Consider the following 21,695-nt stretch of genomic DNA (forward strand, 5'->3'; position numbering starts at 1 on the left):
TTTCACGGTGGAGTTAAAGGCACATAGTGGCTGTCCAGCCATGCGGCTGGAGAGGAGGCTGCTCCCGCGCTCTCCCTTCCCACACCTTTCGATTACGGGGGGTCGTTGGGAATGTTTGCACTTAGGTGCGAGGAGGGGTGCACTGGGTAGATATTGCTAAATCTATATAGGGATTTATGTAGGGGATAGAGGTGTGGATTCATGTGTTAGCAGTAAAGTAGATGTGGGTATTTATATATGTGGATGTGTGTTTGTAGGTAGGTATATGTATGTGTAGGTATATATATATATATATCTATATATATATATCTATATATATATAGATATATATATATATATGTGGGTATTTATGGGTATGTATATAGATATGTATATGTGGGTATACAGGAGTATGTGTATATATATGTGGGTGTGTGTATATATCTACTATATATTTCTGAAAGCACTGTATGCCTGTCTGCATGTCCTCTGTCCCTAGCGGCAATCGCATTGGAGCTTTGACCCGTCACTCCGCCTCAGGCCAATGACATGGCTCCCCGGCGCTCTCCCTCACCCCCCACCCGCTCACCCCCCCCCCCACACAGAGCACACACTGTGCGGTTCTCCCCTCACACAGGCCGCTCCCCGTCCCCGAGGGCGCTCCTCCGGCTGTCTCCTCCTCTCCCCGCGAAAGGCACAGCACCTCCTCACCGGAGCGTCTCAGCCTCTCCGCTGAGGAGCCCGAGGTTGAGGAGGAGGGCGGCCGGTACCCGGACGAACAGGAGCGCGGCCGTGTGCAAGGTGAGTAAACGCAGGGGAATGGGTTATTTAACACGTCCCTGACTCCCCCTGCCCTTTGCCCCCCCTCCCCTTTGCCCCTCCTGCCCTTTGCCCCCCCGCCCCTCCCTGCCCTTTGCCCCCCGCCCCTCCCTGCCTCCTGCCCTTTGCCCCTCCCTGCCCTTTGCCCCCAGCCCCTCCCTGCCCTTTGACCCCCCGCCCCTCCCTGCCCTTTGCCCCCCACCCCTCCCTGCCCTTTGCCCCCCTGCCCCTCCCTGCCCTTTGCCCCCCTGCCCTTTGCCCTCCCCGCCCTTCCACGCCCCTTGGCCCGCCCCCGCCCTTCCACGCCCCTCCCCCCCCCCTTCCACTCCATGCCCCTCCCCCCCTTCCCTTCCACTCCATGCCCCCTGCCCTTCCACGCCCGGGCAACGCCGGTTCTCTCAGCTAGTACATTATATTTACAGACATTTCCTGGACAGTTGGAGACAATATGTGTTATGGGCATACAGTATGTAACAGTTACAGACCAGATTAAAATGTGAGACAGTTGAAGTCTTAAAACCAGAGACAGAACATGAAACACAGACAGAGCTCAGTGCACATCCAGTGAAACCTATACACTGTACAGTGCCTAAATATACATGTATAGATATCTATTAAATAAAATGGTCTTTTAGTTTAACATTTTGGCCAAAGTGTTTTAAGCCCCTGAGCCACTACACGGCAGACCACATCTCAAGGGTCCCTAACACTAATATAAATTCTTAATAACCTGTGCATTACCAGGAAGAATGATTTATAATAAATCTGTCAAAATTAGTTGCATAGTTCTAAGTCTGATAGAAGCTTTTATTAACCTGTACATTACCAGGAAAAGCACTCTGTATTAGATTTGTCACAATCATACTGCAAGCAAGCAAGTTCCCCTGAGAGTGGGAGATGCTATGGAGTGATCTTTTAACCCTTTATATGTGGGAGGGGGGAAGCTTCGCCAAGATAGGAAGAGCCACCTTCCAGTCAGCTAAGACAGTTGAAGTCTTGACAGAATTTAGCTGGGTGGCAACTTTGAGAGTCTCGGGTAGATAGATCCAGTTATGAGGTGCTTGGTAACATGAGGAGCGACCGGATTCCTTGTTGAACCTTGGGACCGTGAACAGTCTTTTAGAGTCAGATCTCAGGTGATAAATGCTGCGTGAGGTAGGGGTGTGCAATTTGTTTAGATAACCAGGTAGCTTGTGAAGAAAGTATTTTAAGGCAAGACAGGAAAAATTTACTTTGCGCCTGCACTCAAAGGATAGCCAATCTAGTTCTTGGAGCATTTTGCAGTAATGTGTGTTGTAGTTACATTGTAGGACAAAGCAGCATATTGAATTGTAGAGGGTGTCTAGTTTGCTAAGGGGAGTTTGGGGTGCTGAGCCATATACTATGTCTCCATTGTCTATAATTGGCATTAGCATCTACTGTGCAATGCACTTTCTGACGATTGGACTTAGGGAAGATTTGTTCCTATAAAGTACACCCAGTTTTGCTTAGATTTTGAATGTCAGGTTATCAATATGCAACCCAAATGTTAAATGGGAGTCGAGCCATATGCCCAGATATTTAAAACTAGTGACGGGGGCTAGAATGGTTCTGATCTGAAGCTCAGTCATTGGTAGTTTTACCATTAGTTATAGTTTTGTCAGTGTTTAAAAACAGTTAGTTTGTTTTGGGAAATTCAGTAGAGAGAGAAATGAGTTATGTAGATGAAATAAATATTACTCTAGACAAGCAATGATCAGTGCCCTGAAGGCAAATGACAGTGGATAGATGTATGTTAAAATACAACATTGTATTCGGTCTAGTAGACACAGTAAAATTAAAGGGGACACAATGTACTTATAAAATGCATTGCAGCCTGGTGGAAAGAATGGAATATTGCTAGATAATTGCAATCACGTTCACCAACTAGCAAGCTGCTACAAGTAAACCACAGTAGCTGCCTGAAATAAAATGGCCTCAGGAGGTGGTAACCTGAGGGGTAGGTTCACGTTTGTGACTGTAGCTGCCTGCAGAGAGAAATCCTCTTAGGTTCTTTTGGTTTGAGGGGTCGATTAATGTGTATACAGTAGCTAAATCTGCCTGCAGCAGAATCCCTTCAGGTGGTAGTGACCTGAGGAATTAACTCTTGTTGCCTGGCTGTCTGCAAGTTACTCCCCGTATAGCAGAGCAAAGGGAGGAAGAGGGTGGGTCAAATAAACGATATGCCCCAACAGCTGTTGGGGGGGACACCATGGTTAAAGTCCATACCACATGTAGCAGCTCGTCTCGCACTGTAAGGATTGTGCGTGCCGTGAGAGTACAGGGTCTCTGAGTGGCTGGGAGCTGAGAGATGAGGAGTGCAGTCAGTGCGGCAGTCCTCCTAGTATGGAGACCGTGTCTCTGGGAGTAAACGGACTGGAGAGAGAGGGGGAGAAACGTTCCCTATGCCCTGATACTGGGAAAAACTGTGGTCGGACAGGAGACCTCAGTAATGCTACCCAGTTATCAGTAAGGGCTTTGCTAGTGGCCACTTGTTATAGCAAAGTTTGAAGAATCTGGACGCAATATTACAAAAAATGTGGAGTAGAGAAAGCCCTCATTAAGGCCACTGGGACTCAGTGTGTGGAGGTCATAAATCCAACCACAATCACGTTGGAGGAGTAGTCTATCCCAATCCCTTTTTCTGGGGCTTGTTGTGAGATGGTCTATCGCGCAGAAATGTAAGCCTTTGAGGTCACTCATTGATATGCCGGGCCAGGGGTGTTTTGAGCTTATTGCGCACCGAGCCTGCGTCTATGTTGGTGTCGGGCCTTTCCCATGTATTTCATGCCACAGTCACATGTCGCTAGGTAAATGATGCCCTTAGTTTGGCAGTTTATAAAGTGTCGTATCTGGAACTGTTTGGTATTGTTCCAGTTATTAAATGTCTTTGATGGTTTCATGTACTCTTGGGAGCCAAGTCAGGGTAGTGGGGATATGGCCTGAAGACAAAATAGAGTTGATTAAGGTGGCAAGCGGCATGGCAATGACTTGGGCACTGTGTCATAGGAACTTTGATTGCAGTAAGCCAGGTTCACATTGGGTGTTTTGTTTTAATGTGACGATCGGCTGGGCAATCTCCTCTTCAGATACTAGGACAAATTAATATCTGAAAGCACTGTTGGAAGGGGGTGGGGCTATAGGGGTACTCACAGGTTGAGCTTTAAGATTGTAGTTAGGGCTGTGCCTGGATAGTAGGGAAATAGCACACACAACAAAGTATTAATTGAATGCATTTGCATTTGTGATGTTTGGTACCATACTGTAGGTGTTAGTGAGTGGTGCTAAGTGTGCTGGTTTTCAGAGCTCTCCACCAACATTCCGTAGATAATGCAAGGCTGTTGAGTAGTAAAAGGTGTATGATTTCATTGGTTGTGGGCAAGGAGGGAGACATTTGATATCAATTGTTGAGTAAAGAACACGAGGATCAATCCCGGTCCACTGTCCTGCATACAGATGCAACTGCCGGTTGTTGACTGCTTGCCAAGGAAAATCTGTGACCATCTCGCTGTTACTCGTGCAGAGCAGGCTGTAATGGCCCATCGGATTAACAAAGCAGGGGTCCCTGCATTTGAAAGGGAATCGCAGCCCGGTAGGATTCACACAGCGTGAGTGCCATTCAAATGCATGACTCCCGCTGTGTTAATCCGATGGGCCATTAGTCTGGTTGCTGGAATCTCGAGGCGTGGGATGGTTTGAAGTGCAGAATTTTCAAGGCAAGCAGTCGGCAACCGGCAGTTTCAGCTGTAACTCTTATTTTACACTTACAGCATGCACATATTATATGCATTGGCGGATTTCAAAATCCGCCGCCCCATGGCACTTACATACAGTATGCCGACGGCCTCTTTTCTACCGCCCTCCTCCTCCTTCCGATTTGCAGTGTCAAATGATGCCACGGACTTCACCGACGTGATATCACATTGCCATGGCAACGAGAGGCAGTGTGACGCCACGTTGGTGACGTCCACGGCTTCATTTGACACTGTGAATCCAAAGGAGTAGGAGGGCGGCAGCAAGGAGGCACCCGGCATACGTAAGGGACTTCGCATCAGGCCAGATAGGTCAGAGAGCACAGCAAATTTATATGGGGGCAGCAAATTTTGCCACCCTAGGCCCGGGCCTAACGGGCATTCTGCCACTGATTATATGAACATTATATATGTACATTATTCATGTTCTACATTCCCCCAATGCTTGCTTGAATTTATACTTCTAAAACAGCACATCACGTGATTTTAATCAGTGCTAGTTCATTCAATAAATCCTAACAAATTGTTAACAAGCAAATTAGATGTGTTAACAGGCTAACATGAAACATAGGCGATAAGCAACATGTGGGAAAAGGATCAAATAAGGATCCTGAAAGAGGTAACATTAATTTCTACTGTATGAAACATACACGGTCAATAGCTACTGTACATTTAAAACTGTTCCGATTAAGTAACTTTCATTCCCAAATGGTTGTTAAATTGATTCAGGCGGGTTAAACAGGTTAGCATAGTGGTGATGCTTCTTACCAGGGTAGGAAATCATTCTTAAAAATGTTGTGGCTACAAACTAAGTGCATTCCAATTCAGAATGGTCTCAGCACCGCCGCCAGGCGTGGATAAGCCGCACATTTTTCTCTATTTCTTATTTTAGGATTTTTCATGCTGCTCCTATGGGAAATGCTATTTTGGCAGAACAATCACAGATTACCGCACACCGTACTGGGACATGGTGTTTTTATTTAAGGCAGAAATCCACACTATTTTTATTCTCGCTGTTTGACGTCAAGGAGTAAGGCAGTGCTGAATTTCAACAGTTATTCGCTTTTCCAACGTTAAACCAAATAAGGTAGTTAAAACAGAAGTTCACTGTGTGTGATGGGGACTAAATCCCTAAATATACAAAAGTTATGCTAGATAATGGTACCTTGTCAACACCTTCTCTGCTTTCAACGTTGTTTCTTTTTTAATCATAACAGCCATAGCAACATGTAACAGCCATGTAATTTACAGTACTATCTGTTGGAATGACACTGAGTCAATGCACAAATAAGGATTTAGGCAGAAGTATGATGAATGCTTGTTAACATTAATTAGGATCAGAGTAACAAAATGGCTGCAACTTTGTGTTTTTCTTTTCGTTAGTAACTTCAGTGTCATTGGTTCACCTGGAGTTCTCCCTATACCTATACTTCAATGCTTAGACAGGGTCTGTAACACATTAAATGTAATACGGCAGCAGCATATATGAAATGGCAGTGGTGGTGATGACTATTATGGCTATCTAAGCACTAATACTTTTGGGGATACAACCGCTGCCATCTATTAAACACCACAGTTTCATGTAATCCCTTAGTTTTCATTTGAAGTTATTGCTTCGTTCAGGGATGAACAATCTTAGATTGTAAGCTCTTCGGGGCAGGGATTTCCTTTAACATTGTCTGATTTTGCTGCACTTATTGTATTATTATAATTCCCTGTACTGTATTCTTTGTGAAGCGCTGAGTACACTTTTGGCGCTATATAAATAAAGACATGCAATACAATACAATTGTGAAATCCTTCCCCTGTTTCCAGGTTGATACTTCCCCCTCTTTTTTTATTTTTATAAATAAGGTGCCATATTTACGAAGCAATTTTCTTCTGTAAGATACCTTATGGCCCATGTAAGGTGTCTTTCAGCACCAGAATGTGTTCTAGCAGGACTGCTTGGTAAATAGGGAACCAGAGCAACCCACCTGCTTCCAGTGCCTAAGTCGTCCCGCTCCACTCAGGAGCCTTGGTGGACTACCCTTCACCACTCTCCTCCCCTCCTTGCTCCACAACTAGAGGCCTAGGTTAGTAATCTGTTCTGGCCCCAATAAAAATGCTATCAGCAGGCCTGTATGGGGCCATATCTTTTAAGGACTCGGATGCTCTGCAACAATCACCAATAACATTGTGTAATATAAATGGAGGGGCATATTAAGTATTTTGATCAATCTGGTACTTCAGGCGGTTAACGTTGTTTAGAAATTGTATTAAAGCTACAATAATTGTTTTTATGACAGGTTAAGACCCTTCCTGTGTCTGTGCTGATCTGCAAAGAGGGCTTAATTGGGGGGCTAGCACTGATGGCCCACTAAAGTGAAATATGAACCGTTTAGAAGGCTAGAGACGTTAGCTAGATCCTGGGTAACATCTCAACGTCTTACATCCTCAAAGAAATCCTTTTTCTTGAAATATTCCCTGTTCATCACAGAGAGAGGTGGCAAACATGTCACCACGTGGATGGAGGGCTATATTAAAAATGAGGATATGATGGGATGACATCTATTCTGCAGAATAAAAACATATAAATATTCCAAACAGTTGCAATTTGACGGATGCAATAAGGCCTAACACTTGGTGTTTCGGAGGTGGCAAGGGACAGATGTCCATAATTTATCGCTCAAATTTAGGAGCAAGATGGTCAAAATGAGTATTGTTACATTCAGCAAACGTGCCTGAACCTATTGATATGACTCACGTGTGTATAAGTGTTATGGTCACTAAGTTATGAAGCCTTTTATACCTTAAGTCACTCATAAAATCCAAAGAAGGATTTTTTTCCCCGTTAAGTTGTAAACAAGTCAACCAAGTAGCTGATTTACGACAGGTGGGTCTTGTGTGTTTCAATGTAAGAAGGTCTGGGCATGAATGTTGGCATGTTTGAATAGAAAACTAAAATTCAGCAGAGATGTGTTTGGGATCAGACACATGAATTGTCATATTTTCTGCACCAGTGACCACTCTGGGGTGAACTATTGGTGGACGAAACGCGTCAGAGTTTTTCTCTGTAGCAGAAGGAATTATGTGTATGCACTCAATAAACAACCTTTTAATTTGATTGCGCTTGGATACCAATTTTTGTACCCCTACGGTAGCTGTGAACCGCCTAAAACTTTTCTTCTACTGACCACGTGTGGTAATGTATAGGGAATTCTGCTATGTTTATCCTTTTATTTTAAGAAACTGGTCTGCATTTATTGTAACTATGTTCTTGTAATAATCTTTTTCTGTAACCTAAGCACTGTATTTTTATACATATATTAAAACTTTAATAAGTGATGCTTTGGGCTCTGAATGAACTGTTTGCACACTTTGTAAAGTATATTTTTGGACACATTTTGCTACAACAGATTTTTGTGTGTGAAGTGCATAGTTTTTCTTTATTTTTCATAAACAGGACCTTAAACCCTGGCAGATGGATACATCTTTTATTTGCATATTTCTTTGGTGGTGGAAGTGGGTATTGTTGCAACAGAGTAAAGGGTTATTAACTCATCGAAAGTTCCTTGCGCAGGAGAAATGCTAGATTAGCCGTGTTTATTAACCCAGGTTGCATGTATAAATGACGTGCTCACAAGTGTGTTATTTGTGGCAGATGTATATTGGGACGGCGTGAGGGGAGGTATTACTCATTTGAGGGACCTTTGCGACAGGTAAAAAGTGGGTCAGCTAGATAGCTGTGTATTAACCCTTGTCCCTTATGCAAGTCACGTGCTCACAGGCGTACCGTATTTGACACACTGAAATAGAATAATTCGGATTTCGGTGCCTCAGAATGAGTTGGGACTTTAAGCAATTTTGTGGGTTTATTATGCTATAGTCTTAAGGCGTGGGACATAGTAGAGTAGGCTGTCATCAGCGCGGCTTTAACAGCCGCTTCCGCACACGTTTGGAGGTTCAGATATTTTGAGCAGACAAGGAAGTTTAAAATTTGCCGCTCAGGGGAGCGGAGGAGCGGTCACGTGACCGCTCACATCCAATGGGAGCGAGGGACTAGCCCCGGCTCGCCTCCGACACGCTTTCGCCCCGCCTCCGCCCCCAAAGCGCGCTCACTGCCTCGCCTGCCAGGACACAAAAAAGTTCGAGTTTGAGCAGGCAAGGCAGAGCAGGAGCGCGGATCAGCGCGGCCCGAGGCACCATGCCCGAGGCCTAACCCAACAGCTACTGGCAATATCAAAGGATGCACATCCTGTCTCCAAGCGTTTCCAGTGACCAATTGAGAAAGTGGTGGGTACAATGTTTAGCACTGGTATGGATCACTGATTATTCCAACACCACCTGAATTAGACCAGCTTTCATGACCACAATCCGAGATTTCCCCCTTCAAGCAGAAATAGTTTTTGTCTGTGGACAAAAGTATCAGAAAGCACAATATTACTGTATATTCACAGAATTATTAAAAGAAAGATCATCACTGTGTTGCAAGAGGTTGACATGATGGCTGTTGATAAAACTGGAAGCGACAGCTTATCACATAGATGTCTGAATCAATGTAGCTAGACTCGCATGAAAACGTAACATGGACAGCAAAGCAAGCACAATGCATTATTTTGTGGTTCATCATGACCACCTTAAAAGTACTCTTTTGACAAAGGCCTTCCAGGCTGAAACGCGTCAAGAGGACTCGCTTGCACCTTGTGCAATAAAGCTTACTTTTTAACCCACATCAGCCTTCATCTACTTTTGTGCTGTGCGACGCATCTTTCTCTCTTGGAGAAGTTCATTCACCTTAAAAGTATATTTAGTTTAACACACAAATTGCTGAAGTGGCTGATTTCCTGGTAGTTCTGAGGGTAGTATAGGGATTTCTAAATGATGGCTTCTGCAGCTAATAACACCGACCTTGTGGTGATTTTTCAGCGAGTCTGCAGAGACAAGTAGATGTGTGGTGGGTAACATATAGATTATGTGTGGCTGGAAGGAGCTACAGTATTAAATTTATTCAAAGTATTTGTTTGTAGAAGTATGAACAGGACAACATTACTTCAGTGTTTCAGCAGTTCCTTTTTTTAATATAAATGGCATTTTAGCTTTTGGAGTTTTATTATAAATTTGGGGCTGCTGACAATGCCTGTAAATTATCTGTGTTGTTTCAAGTTGTCGTAAACATCTATATTGTACGTTTGTAAGAAAACAAATGCTACTTTTTTTTAGAACAATAAAACAGAAGGTACAGTAAGAATTGATCACAAGCCAGCAAACCAGAAGCTTATTTTTCAGTATAGAGTATATATGGTAATGTTTTATTGTACACAACCAAAAATGTATAGAAAAGTAAGCATTTTTTGATGTACAGTACTGCACATTGGAACCTTTAAAACAACATTTGACTTTCTGTTGACATTCCTTTTCAAAGTTGTGTTCCCTCTTATGAAGAGGTAGGGTTACAGAGGGTTACAATAATACACTTGTTTGCGCTTGCTGGTCCTCTTCCTGGGAATGTATTATGATTCTGGTCAGTGGTTGTTTTGTGCCCGGTTCTTTTAAGCAAATTAAGTTTATGATATACTTGGTAATAAGAACTTATATTATTGTGTCCAAAAGTTCCCTGTTTGTCCACTTCCCCTTAAATACATAGAACAGTATAATCCATACAAGGAAATACGTTTTCTGATAATATGGCGGGAAATGCTGTCCAACAAGCACATTTTCTTTGGGGTATTTGTTCCTTGTAATACAGGATGACGCATCATTATTTCATTTCATTGTTTTTTGTTTGATTCGGTATCAACTTTTACTTTGTGATGGTGGCAGTGAAAACAGACTAACTGGGCACAGCACTTTAATTCACAACAAATGTTAGCATTACAATTGCAGTACTTGGAATCAACCATTTTACAAGTTCATGCAGCAATCTGATCCAACAATTTAAATTGATTTTGGATTTGAACCGAGGGGTCCTTCAGAGAACCACTGCTTGTACCTCTGATGGCCACCACGTTGCCTGCATACTTTGTCTTCCGTGCAAACGCACCATAGAAGCTTGCTATTGGCCTGTGATTTGGCAGACATTTTGTTTCCCTAAAATGGAATCTGGGGGGGGAAGTAGTTTAAATCCAGGTTTAAAAAAAAAAATTCTCCTCGCCCGCACCCTTCAACCCTCTCCTCCCCCTTCCCTCCCACAAATAAAATGATAGTAAGGATGGCATCTTTAAAGATGACTAATTCTCTTCTCTTTTTTTTTCTGTTCCCCAAACTCAATAGGATTTTCCCCCCCTAACCTTCACATTTAATTTGCTTTATGAAAATAGCGAGCCTCTTGGTCAAAATGACATTGACAAGTGTTTTTCTGGCGAGTGATACGTAAATCGTACTTGTATGTACACACACACACACGCACAGTATATGATGTGATGCTTCACATCTCCCCATTTAAAATTTTTTTTATTCCAATTCTTTGGACATTAGTAGGAAAATGCTGGCACAATTTAATTTAAGTAAACTCAAGTCAATACAATTCAAGTAAACTGGACAACTAAATGACCTGTGCTTTCATCTGATGTGTTTGTTCTCTCTTCCACAGTCTCTAATATTTGATGAGGTTGACCTATCAGATGCCAGCGTTGCTGAATCAAGCACAAAAAATGTCAACAACAGCTTCACGGTAAGATGACATTTTGACAAATGGGACTTGTAGTCAAGTGGCAGTTTGCTGCCTGGGCAATGCAACACATTCCACAGTGATTGCTCTTTGCTTAACATTTTCACATGTAGCATTTCCTGTTACTAAGTTTAAACATGAACCATTTATTTAGATCTGTTAAAGGCTGTAGGTTCAATTCAGTACAATGCATTGCAGCCCCCCTAGCACTGGACAGCAGAGGTATTTCCACAAAGCAGCATTTAACGTTTGCAATCCATGCTATCGCCAAATTTAAAATTAAAATGCAATATAAAGCAAAACTTAGTCTGGCTACGTACTTCCCAACTTTTATTCTACTGTAAAACATTCGAAGCCATTCAGCAAATAGCCTACAAGGGAAAAGGACAGGTCTTAGTTGCTACCCACATGAATGTACTGAGTGCAGGATGTAACCCTTACATTACATGTGTAATACTAACATATGTATGGTGTGTTCCTATACAGTGGCGACAAGAAGTTTTTGAACACCGTAGGATTTTCACATTTCACATATTTCAAACCTAAAAAGTGATTAGATATTAATCTAAGTCTTAAATACAGATAACCTGATGAAACAAATAACAAAAATATGATACCTTTTCAACATTTATTTATCCACAAATGATTCAACATTCAATATCCATGTGTGAAAAAAGTATGTGAAACTTGAGATTCAGTACCTGGTGGCACACCTGTATGGTGAAGACCAAACTCATAAAGTTTCTGATCTTTATATAGGTTGGGGCCTCCCAAACTCACCCCTTAACATCTACCTTATTATTTAAACATCTGATTCTAATTAGCCCCTTTCATTTAGCTGATAAAACCAGGGTTTCACTTACTTTTGCACATATCCTGATTCTGAATTACTAATGGTTTGTCTAATTCAGTGTTTCCCAACTCCAGTCCTCATCGAACCCCAACAGGTCAGGTCTTAAGGATATCCCTGCTCCAGCACAGGTGGGTCAATCAGCGGCTCAGTCATTTTGACTGAGCCACCTGTGCTGGAGCAGGGATATCCTTAAGACCTGACCTGTTGGGGTTCCCTGAGGACTGAAGTTGGGAAACACTGGTCTAATTCATACATCATTTTGTTTCAAAAGACATGGAATTTGTTGGTATAAACCCTATTGGATATTTTTTATTCAAGAAGGTTATCATGGAAAAACTATGGAATTTCTGTAATTATCATTGGGGTTCTCGCCACTGTAAATGATTCAAACACCAACAGTGTTTCAATGAGTGTTTCAACAGATTCAAAGAACAACAGATGCATCAGAAATTGTGTTTTTTTTTTCATGGAATAAACTACTGTATAATATGCTTTTTCATGATTAAAGTGAATATTGCATATGTTTGTGTGGCCTACTATTGAATCTAACATTGAGTGTTTTAAGTATGTGTACAATAATGTTTCTACATACAGTATGAGAGCAATAATTTCAATAAGACTGAAGTTGGCAAAATAAAATTTAATTACTGTACTGTATTTTCAGTGTGTGAAAAAGATTTAACTATAATTACACACACACACACACGCACGCACGCACGCACACGCACACGCACACGCACACGCACACACACACACTCCCCAATGATTGAAATCCCTGATTACCCGAGACAGGAATACCACTGCCACTGATTGGGAAATGCCTTTATTCACTGCTCCATTGTGAGTAGGAAATGTGGAGGTTTTCACTTACACTTTTTTCACTTATACAAAAGCATTATTGCACTATATAAAATACAATTCTCTTACATGGTGTATCCCACCGCTCTCCTTATGTTTGGAGAAAATTATTTTGGAAAGACAACTGGAACAGTCTTTATAAGGGTTGAATGGAGGTTAACACCTCTTACATTTTATTTCAACACTTCTGTCACCAATCACTCTGAGAGTTATATGTTTGAGTCACATTGCACTTTTATGTTATAGACTTTAATATTGGTTTATCACATACTAACACTGTGTCACATTTTCCTTCCCTGGGACCTATGTAATTTAGGAGAGTGTAGAGTGCCACCCGTTGTTTCTTGTATCAACAATATGAGGCCTATCATGTATAAGAGAAGGGAATGTTCGCAAGTGGCAGAGGGGGTCGGTCATGCATGGAGTTACTGAACAACTTACAGATACAGGCAGTCCTCGGTTATCCGACGCAATGCGTTACTCAACATGGCGTCGGAAAGCGAAACGTTGTAAAGCAAAACCCGTTTTCCCATAGGAACACTGTTTAAATGAAACTTTCCGTTCCTGAAGGCATTTTTAATGCTAAAATACACAAAATATTTTACTCAAACAATAAGATTATGCTGCACACACATACATTATGATGTAAAGATTCTATGTATTGAATCCAGAACTGTATAATAAAACTGTTAGACATGTTTGAAGGCATAAAAATACCACAAAACCTTCACACAGACTGATCTGGATCATTTCCCTGACTGCAGCCTTCTGATTGACATAATGTTGCAACTTTGCAAAGCGTCGTAAGAGCGTCGGATAAGCCATTTTGGCGTCGTAAAAACGGCCATAGGGATGCATTGGACAGCGTCGGATAAGCCATTCGTCGTAAAGCGAAGCGTCGTAAAACGAGGACTTACTGTATTGGTGAGGTTTTGTTTGCTTGGGATCTATAATTGAATCACTAGAAATATTTCAAGCTTGAGTGTGATATGTGCTTTTTTTCATTTTGGACGCCAGTGAAAAGACTTGGTATTAACCAAAAGCTGTCTTGCACATTTATTTGGTGGCTCCTGAAAAAAGAGAAGCTGTGATCAACTGAAGTTGATGATTGGTCATTTTTTTTTATTGTGTGTGTGTGTGTATATCTCCATCTACTATAACATATTAGCAGTAATGAGTTGCTATTAACAGTGAGCTCAATACTGTACGAAACAGAATAATATGATTTGGCACGTGATTCCAAGCCTCCTGTGTGTTTTCGTAAATGCAGAAATTATTTAATTATTTTGAATACGTTTTAGATACTTCATGTATATGTTACTCCGTGTACACCTGAACATATTATTTGAATAGTCCTTTGAATTTCTATAAAGAGGGAAAGTTGATGGAGCCTCATTTTGGCAAGTTTAATTCTGTGTTATTTCAGATAAGGGTTCCTCCAAGTCAACTACTTGTATTTATTTTTTATCTAATACTAATACTTTAAAAGCAACAGGAAGAGCGCGTGTGGTTCTGTATATGGGTAACTGTAGAGTAAAAAGGAGAGAATGATTTGGGTTCAGTTGCACAGAAGGGGGTGAATGAAGAGGAATGATGGGGAAACAGAGAAACCATTCTTTGTGAAGCCTCGAGGCAAAGAATATCTTTATAGAGCAGGAACTGGGTGGAGCACATATTAAAAGATGACCAAACTTTACCCTGGATTGTTCTAGTTGCACTTGCAAGGCACTTTGAACCCCTTCTCCAAGTGTCCGTCCCGCCTGCACTAATCAGGTCAAAGGGCTTAATCACATGTCCCTGCCACTTCATCACAAAGGTTGTTATGATTGATGTGGTTGGAGTAAATAAGCTTGTACTGTAGATACCTAATTTTTTTCTTCTTTTATAAAACGATTTCCAAAACAAAATCGGGGTCACATAAAAACTATTGCTTTGTATGTATACTTTTTTATTTATGTGTATATATTTTTTTATTGCTATAGTTTCAACCATGCACCCAGGGCTTTACAAAAGAGACAATACAATAGTGCAACAAACATAAAATCAGACAGCAGGATAGGAAACCCCTACCCGGAGAGCTTACAATCTAACTGGTATGTTGGGAGATTTGCAGAGATTGCATGTAAAGGATTTCCTGAACCGGTCATTTTCAGTACCATGGCTGTGGGTAGAAAGTACAGTAATGCAGGACTTGCAGTTTGTTGCTGCTGATCCTTAACCAATACTGTTCTCTATTTTTTTTTTTATCCCTGCTCTGTTGTCTTTGAAAATGTCTTCATTTTGTTTGCAGAAAACAGATGGGCTTGTAAAACCGCTCCCTCCCTCCCTCCCTCCCTATTCAGTGGTGAAAATGCCACAGAACTGCATATGTTACTGTGTGATGGCAGACAAGATATTTTTGGCACTGAGCAAATTGGATAAGAAATGCAAGCCTTATGGCATCAGCTGGAATGATTTTACAGATTATTTTTTTTTACTTTATTTTTATAAACTAGAAGTAAACACACGCTCATGGGAAAGCCAACAACTGCAGGCAGCAAACATGCACATTGTACAGTAAGCTGCCTAAGTCTGCTTTCAGGCTGGCTGTTAAGCTGTGCATTAGATGGGTATGAAAAGCTGGAGGGAAGACAATGGAGAGCTCCATAAGCTTGATGCTAATGATAAACTTGACCATGAACGTGTAATTTTCCCAGGAAAGAAACCGAATGTGAGATATCTCAGCAAAATCAAATCTATTATCTGAGCACAATTTGTTCACGTTACTAGATTTCCTGGGCTTCCACTGTGGCAGAAGGCACCAGTGTAAACGCTGCCCTCCAGCTGAGAGAGAACAGAAAAAAAATCACTTGAGTGGCTCCTCTATATCTAGCCACAACCCCTTCCACAGGTATTTTATCCCCTGTCCTACCAAGCTGCAGCTAGCGTTTGTTTTTGTTTTTCTTTTGTGTTTTAACCTGCAGTCGATTCCAAGGGAGTTCTGTAGCCTCTCTTCTCCTGAAGCTCCTGCAGATTGCACCATTGGTGGTTGCAGATTAAGGGAGCCCTCACTGCCCTCTGGCTATGCCACGAGATTGCCTGCTATGTCGGACTGCATGAAGTTCTTGGTCTCCCTCTCAGCTTTTTTGAGATGTAATGAGCTGGTTTTGGGGGCCTGCGTTAGCTTAGGTTAGGCAAACACACAACTATGCATCACCCATATGTGTCCCGATTATAGCAGTTGGCGCTAAACTTTTTCATGCAAATAGTTGTGATTATTTGGCTGGTGCACCAATCATAACTTGGTACAGTATGTGCCAAGGGCATCTGAGAGCACGCGCAGTGCCTGCTAGGTCTGAATGTAATCCTGGTGATGCAATAATATAACGCGCTGACCCAGAGAGGTATTTATTCATGGAGGGGCCACACACAGGTGCTGAGTTTTCTTCCATCACAGGCTGGTGAAAATTCCTAGGTATGTATCAAGGCTTTAGTTAGTTGGCTTAATTGGAAAAAAGTGACTTATGATGCTGATGTGTTTAGCATTTCAGGTACTCTACCACAGGGAGGTACTTCAAAAGCTCCCACTGAGGGTCCTTTGCTAAAGAATAAGGCAACAAAACATGAAAAAGTTTGCTTGGGCATGTGATTAAACCTGCATTAAAGGCCAAGTAGCTTTGTGAGGAATGTTTTACGGTTACGGGAAGTGAACCGTACGACCACGTTTGAATGCTGGTCTTGGATGAAAGACACTGTGTATCAGAGCTTTAAAGCTGCTTACTTTAAGGCAGACGCAAAACTCAGAGGAGTTCAAGTTGGCGGACAAGTTTTGATCTAGTGGCAGAAACACCCTTTTACGGGTTAAAGGGAGAACAATTTCGATTCCCAGAAATGTGATTCACTGGGGTCTTCAGAAGGTGAGCACGATAGAGACGAAAGCCTTTGATTTAGATTTCTCAATGCAGTACGAGAGATTTTGCAAACTGAGATGTCCTATAGGAGTGTCCTCAAATGTCCTTAGCTGTTCCAATATCTGGACGGTTTGTTTATATAGACACAAAATCGATCTCTCTTTTTTAGTCTCCTTTCTAGAGTAAAATCCTTTTTTGAGTAACAACTGATGAACAGATCAATAAGCCATCTAATTTTGAAACAGAAACTAAGATCTTTAGGAGTTTTTTTTCGAACCAACCAAGGCGTGGTGTCCTTACCTCACAACAAGAGAGAAATTACAGAGCACAACTCCTAGGAGTCCTCTCCTCCAACATACTAGTCATCAAATGGGCATGGTGACATGTGAGACCGTTACTGGAAAACTTTCTCACACAATAGAACAAACACATAGACAAGGCAGATTGACTCCTTTCTATCCCAAGTTATTTAAGAGAGACTGAGATGGTGGGTGAAGGAAGACCACTTACGGAAATGTTGTTCTCTGGAAGAATACAGTAGGTGTATATTTAATAGCTGAGTGGTACAGGATGGAATGCACAATTAAATACAGCTGTAGCACAGGGGTGCTGTATCAACAATTGGTGAGGTGATCTGGCAAGTATACCAGAATTGGAAGCAGTAAAGGCAGCTGTAAGAACGTTTACTTTGTTTTATTCAAGGAAAGGGGTAAGAAATGCTCAGAGTTTAGTATCCTTCATCGACGAGCAGTGTGGCACCTGGAGCCAGGCTCTTCTAGGAGAATTTTTGACAGTAGTCAGTTGGGCAGAGGAAAACTTGAAGATGTATTGTTTCAGAAAAATCTAATGTGAAAGCAGTTTGTGTGAAGACTAGAGAACTATAGCTCTTTCACAGCAGTATTGGAATGATTTCAATCAGGACTACATGGGACAACATTGCAGGGAAACTCATTTATTTCAGTGGGAGTTTTCCTGTGATAGTGCTCCATTCAGTGCTATCACAATGTAATGAATAACCACCGTAGTCAGTACTTTAAAAGTCCATGTACAGTATGAGCGCTTTCAGTTTAATTGGGTAAGCAGTTGGCATCAATTGATTTAGTGGCTAGTTCCTTGCTAGTAATATACAGATTGAAGCCTCAAGTGAAGTATAGAGTGCCTACTTGCGACTTACCTGTGGTTCTTCGAGTGCTCACAGAGCATCCCCTTGAGCCTGTACAGGACATCTCTGACATGTATCTCATTTAAAACTATGTTCCTTGCGGCAATTACTTTAGCATGCATGATTGGTAAACTACAAGCTCTGTCCCAGAGGGAGCTATTTTATTTTCTACAAGTATAAGGTGGTACATAGACCAGTATTACATGTTTATCATGTTATCACCATATTATCCACCTAAACCAGGATGTTCTATTACCTTGCCCTTATGTGGAACCTGCTACCGATAAAGAAATAGAATTTCATTATTTAGATGTGGGTAGATGTCTGAAATGATACATTCTCAGAACCCAAGAATATAAGACATCAAATAGGCTCTTTGTACTTCCATTTGGAGAAAGAAAGGTCAGATAGCACCTAGATCTTCCATAAGCTGTTACATTCTAACCTACATCAAGAAAGCATATGTCAGCCAGAACAAGCATGTTACAGAGGTCATTCCACAAGGATGGTGCCCACATCCCGGGCTCAAGCAGTCCCTGCGGACCTGTGCACAGCAGCAGTGTGGTCATTAATAAATGCATTCATGGAGTATTAAAGCTGGGACATTCAGACGCTGGCTTTTTTGTCGATAGGACCTTGAAACAATTGTGGAAGGTGATAAATAAAGTTAAGCACCATAAATGTGGTTTTGTCCCCCTCCCAGAAGTAGTACTGCTTTGGTACTTCCCATTGGTAGATACAAATGTCCACAGTGTTAGCGCAAAGTGCCGGATGGCAACCGGGGAGGCACAGAGTGGATTAGGCAGAGATGACTCTAGTGAGTAAGATTGCCCATAACTACTGTTAATCCACTCTGTGCCTCCCCGGTTGCCATCCGGCACTTTGCGCTAACACTGTGGACATCATAGACATTGCATTGAGCTCTGCACTGTGAGAACAACCAGTGATATCATCAGCGGGCGTCCCGTGAGGCGTAGCAGCGTGCTTCCGGTGTGTAGCAGTGGAAGGCAACAGCAGAGTAGACTGCACGTGTTATTGGGACGTGTATGTATATCCACACTGCCGATTCAACATCTCAGCATCCAGGAACAGAGTGAGTGCCCTTCAAGGATCCAGAGGGCCCCCCCCTTACCTGGTCAGATGATCGTGAGTCTCCGGCTCCTCTTCTGAAAGTGGATGAAGTCTGACGAGTCCAGCTGTTCCCCTGTGTGGTAACCCCACTTATCAAATGCTTGATTTTATACATATTGATGTATGCAGAACTTATTATCTTCTAGTTTAATTAACTTTATAAACTGTATTTCACTATGTGCGTGTGCGCCTTGTCTATTCTCTGTACTTCCCATTGGTGCCTAATGCCTTGGTAGACACCCATAAAAAGATAAATGTGTTGTTTGCGAACTGATATTTTATTTTCCTGTTAGTAGATCTATCTCAGTGTGCGCCATTTTCCTGTCCCATAAATTTTAAGTGTACTGAAAAGTTGGCTTATATTTCATAGCTTGAGAACTGCAGAGACTACCTGTGGAAGGGGCTATGGCCAGATCTAGAAGAGCCCCTTACTAGTGAATTATTTTCTGTCCTAGCTCACCTGGAAGCCAGCGTTGACTAATTGGGGTGTTCTGCCATGGCTGTAGTGACAGGAAAAGAAAATTGCGGTGAGCAAACAACGACTTTCTCTTTTTTGTATACTTACAGCCATAATATGAGCTATCCACAATTCACGCATGCAAACAAATGGAAATAAAAGGATCTTTTACAGGAAAGGATAGGAGCAGCATAAAAACAAAGATGTTGATGGGGGATAAGGGCCACCTAGTCTTCCCATTAGTTTGTGCACTTCATCAGACCTTCCAGTGTGGCACACATATATAAATAGCTACACTTCAGTTCCTCTATTCGCATGTTCTACAGATGCTCACAAGCAGGTGAAGGCACCGTAACATATGCAATTTATTGTGTGCAAAGATTATTTTACGAATAAGGCACTTGTACTGTAGTTTGGATTTTTTTTTTTGTATACACTAAATTATACATAATATAGAAGAGGTGACAACTTCCCTATAGCAGTGATCTTTCCTCAAACTCTCAATCAGCCATTGATCTTCAAGCTGTTGTGATTAGCTATAGGTTCCTCAGCTTCAACCAATGGGAGACAAGCAATGGTGCTCTCCTTGGCTTTCACACATGGGCAGAAATGGGTACAATAGGAACACCTAGTTTATTTTTGTTTTCTTTTTTAAACAATTTATTGATTTCTACAATATTGCAAAGGGAATGGGAAGAGGAAATGGTACAGAAAAGAGGGAGGGGGGACACACATTTATTTACAATCAAGTGCATCCACATCGAGAATCCTAATCTTCTGAGAGAGACAGATTGAAAAAAAATATATATTATAAACAAACAAAATACCTGCAACAGACCAAGTATAAATATATGAAGCTATAGTCTGGTCAAAGGTGTGGCTATAAGTAAACTGCCCCTGACGGTGCTACAGGTCAAAAATAATATAACTACAAGAAACGACAGTAACCTAAAGAGCACTCAAGCATATCCAAAAAATATCTAAGACAAGACAATTAAAACAGTCTGAGGAGATCCATTAATCTCAGTGATGCCTGCAAAGTACAATAGTTGAACAGAAAATATTCCGACGCCAACAGAACCTAAGTCTAATAGAGTATAATGAATGTAGACATAATTAAACTCAAGCGGAGATAACCTGATAAGTCTAAAAGGTTCAGGGTGAAGAATAATAATTCACCCGTCCCCCCTTACCTAGACTGGCCGGTCAAACACTTATCTGCTGTAACAAGACATCCCTAAACACTTTACAAAACACCAATAGAGCTTCTTGTAAAACATATGTTATGTGGCATCGCTTTATAACAGAGCAGCTCACCGGACATGTGCAGCTTCTTGGGATCAACGTCCCATAAACCTCACTTGAGTCGAAGTATAAACATGAGAAGAAACTGATAGTTCAATAAAAAGGTGGAAGGCTTTGGTAAAAGCAAAACCGATGCTGTGTGCCAGAAAGATTATGCTCTGTCTGCATATCTACTTCATAGCCCACTTTAACAAGTAACCTTTAGTGACATTGCCAGTAAAAAGAGATGCTCTTCTTTCCTTGGGAGTGGTGAAATCGCTGCTCTGCACTATAAACTACAAACATTACCAGCATAGTTGATGCCTTATATCTACACAAAAGAGCTACAGTTTTACACTGAAAGTGTAAAAGGGTATTATTCACTGTAGTGGAAGGCTAATTTTAGGTATAGTTTAAGAAGAAATCTAAGACAGTTGTAGTTTTTTTTTGTTGCTATTGCTTTATTATCGCATTTAAGATTTGCAAGTTCCATGCAAGTGTAGCCCCTGTAAGTAAGAGCGGGCTACTTCTCCTTCTCCTACTGGAGTAAGCCCTGGTAAGGGCAGGCGCCAGTAGTAACCATGGGTTTTCCCCCCTTCAAGCCCTGCCTGGAGTGATGGAGGTGGGCCCCCTGACTCTGTGCAGGCCTAGACAGAGGGGAGGTACTGCTGACGTCATGAGGGGCGGGGCTGACTATTTAGTGGGCTGTCCTGTGTGTGTCTGAGTCAGTTGGTTCTGTGAGTTGGTTCTGTCAGTTCGTGCTGCGAGTTGAGTGAGAGCTGAGAGAAAGAGGTGGCAAGTCAGAATGCTCAGTTCTGTGAGGATGCCAGTCTGAGCTGGAGC

At 41.9% G+C, this 21,695-nt stretch overlaps 1 protein-coding gene across 1 annotated transcript in view; it reads left to right on the forward strand.

Annotated features, from left to right (window-relative positions):
• The window catches only part of DGKH (diacylglycerol kinase eta), a 295,282-nt gene that overhangs the window by 147,365 nt on the left and 126,222 nt on the right, over positions 1–21,695 (forward strand). Inside the window, exon 3 of the mRNA XM_075591074.1 lies at positions 11,140–11,220. Coding sequence (XP_075447189.1) covers positions 11,140–11,220 — 81 coding nt within the window. The remainder of the gene's footprint in view (positions 1–11,139; positions 11,221–21,695) is intronic.

This window comes from Ascaphus truei, chromosome 3, assembly GCF_040206685.1.
Source record: "Ascaphus truei isolate aAscTru1 chromosome 3, aAscTru1.hap1, whole genome shotgun sequence".
Taxonomy (NCBI): domain Eukaryota; kingdom Metazoa; phylum Chordata; class Amphibia; order Anura; family Ascaphidae; genus Ascaphus; species Ascaphus truei.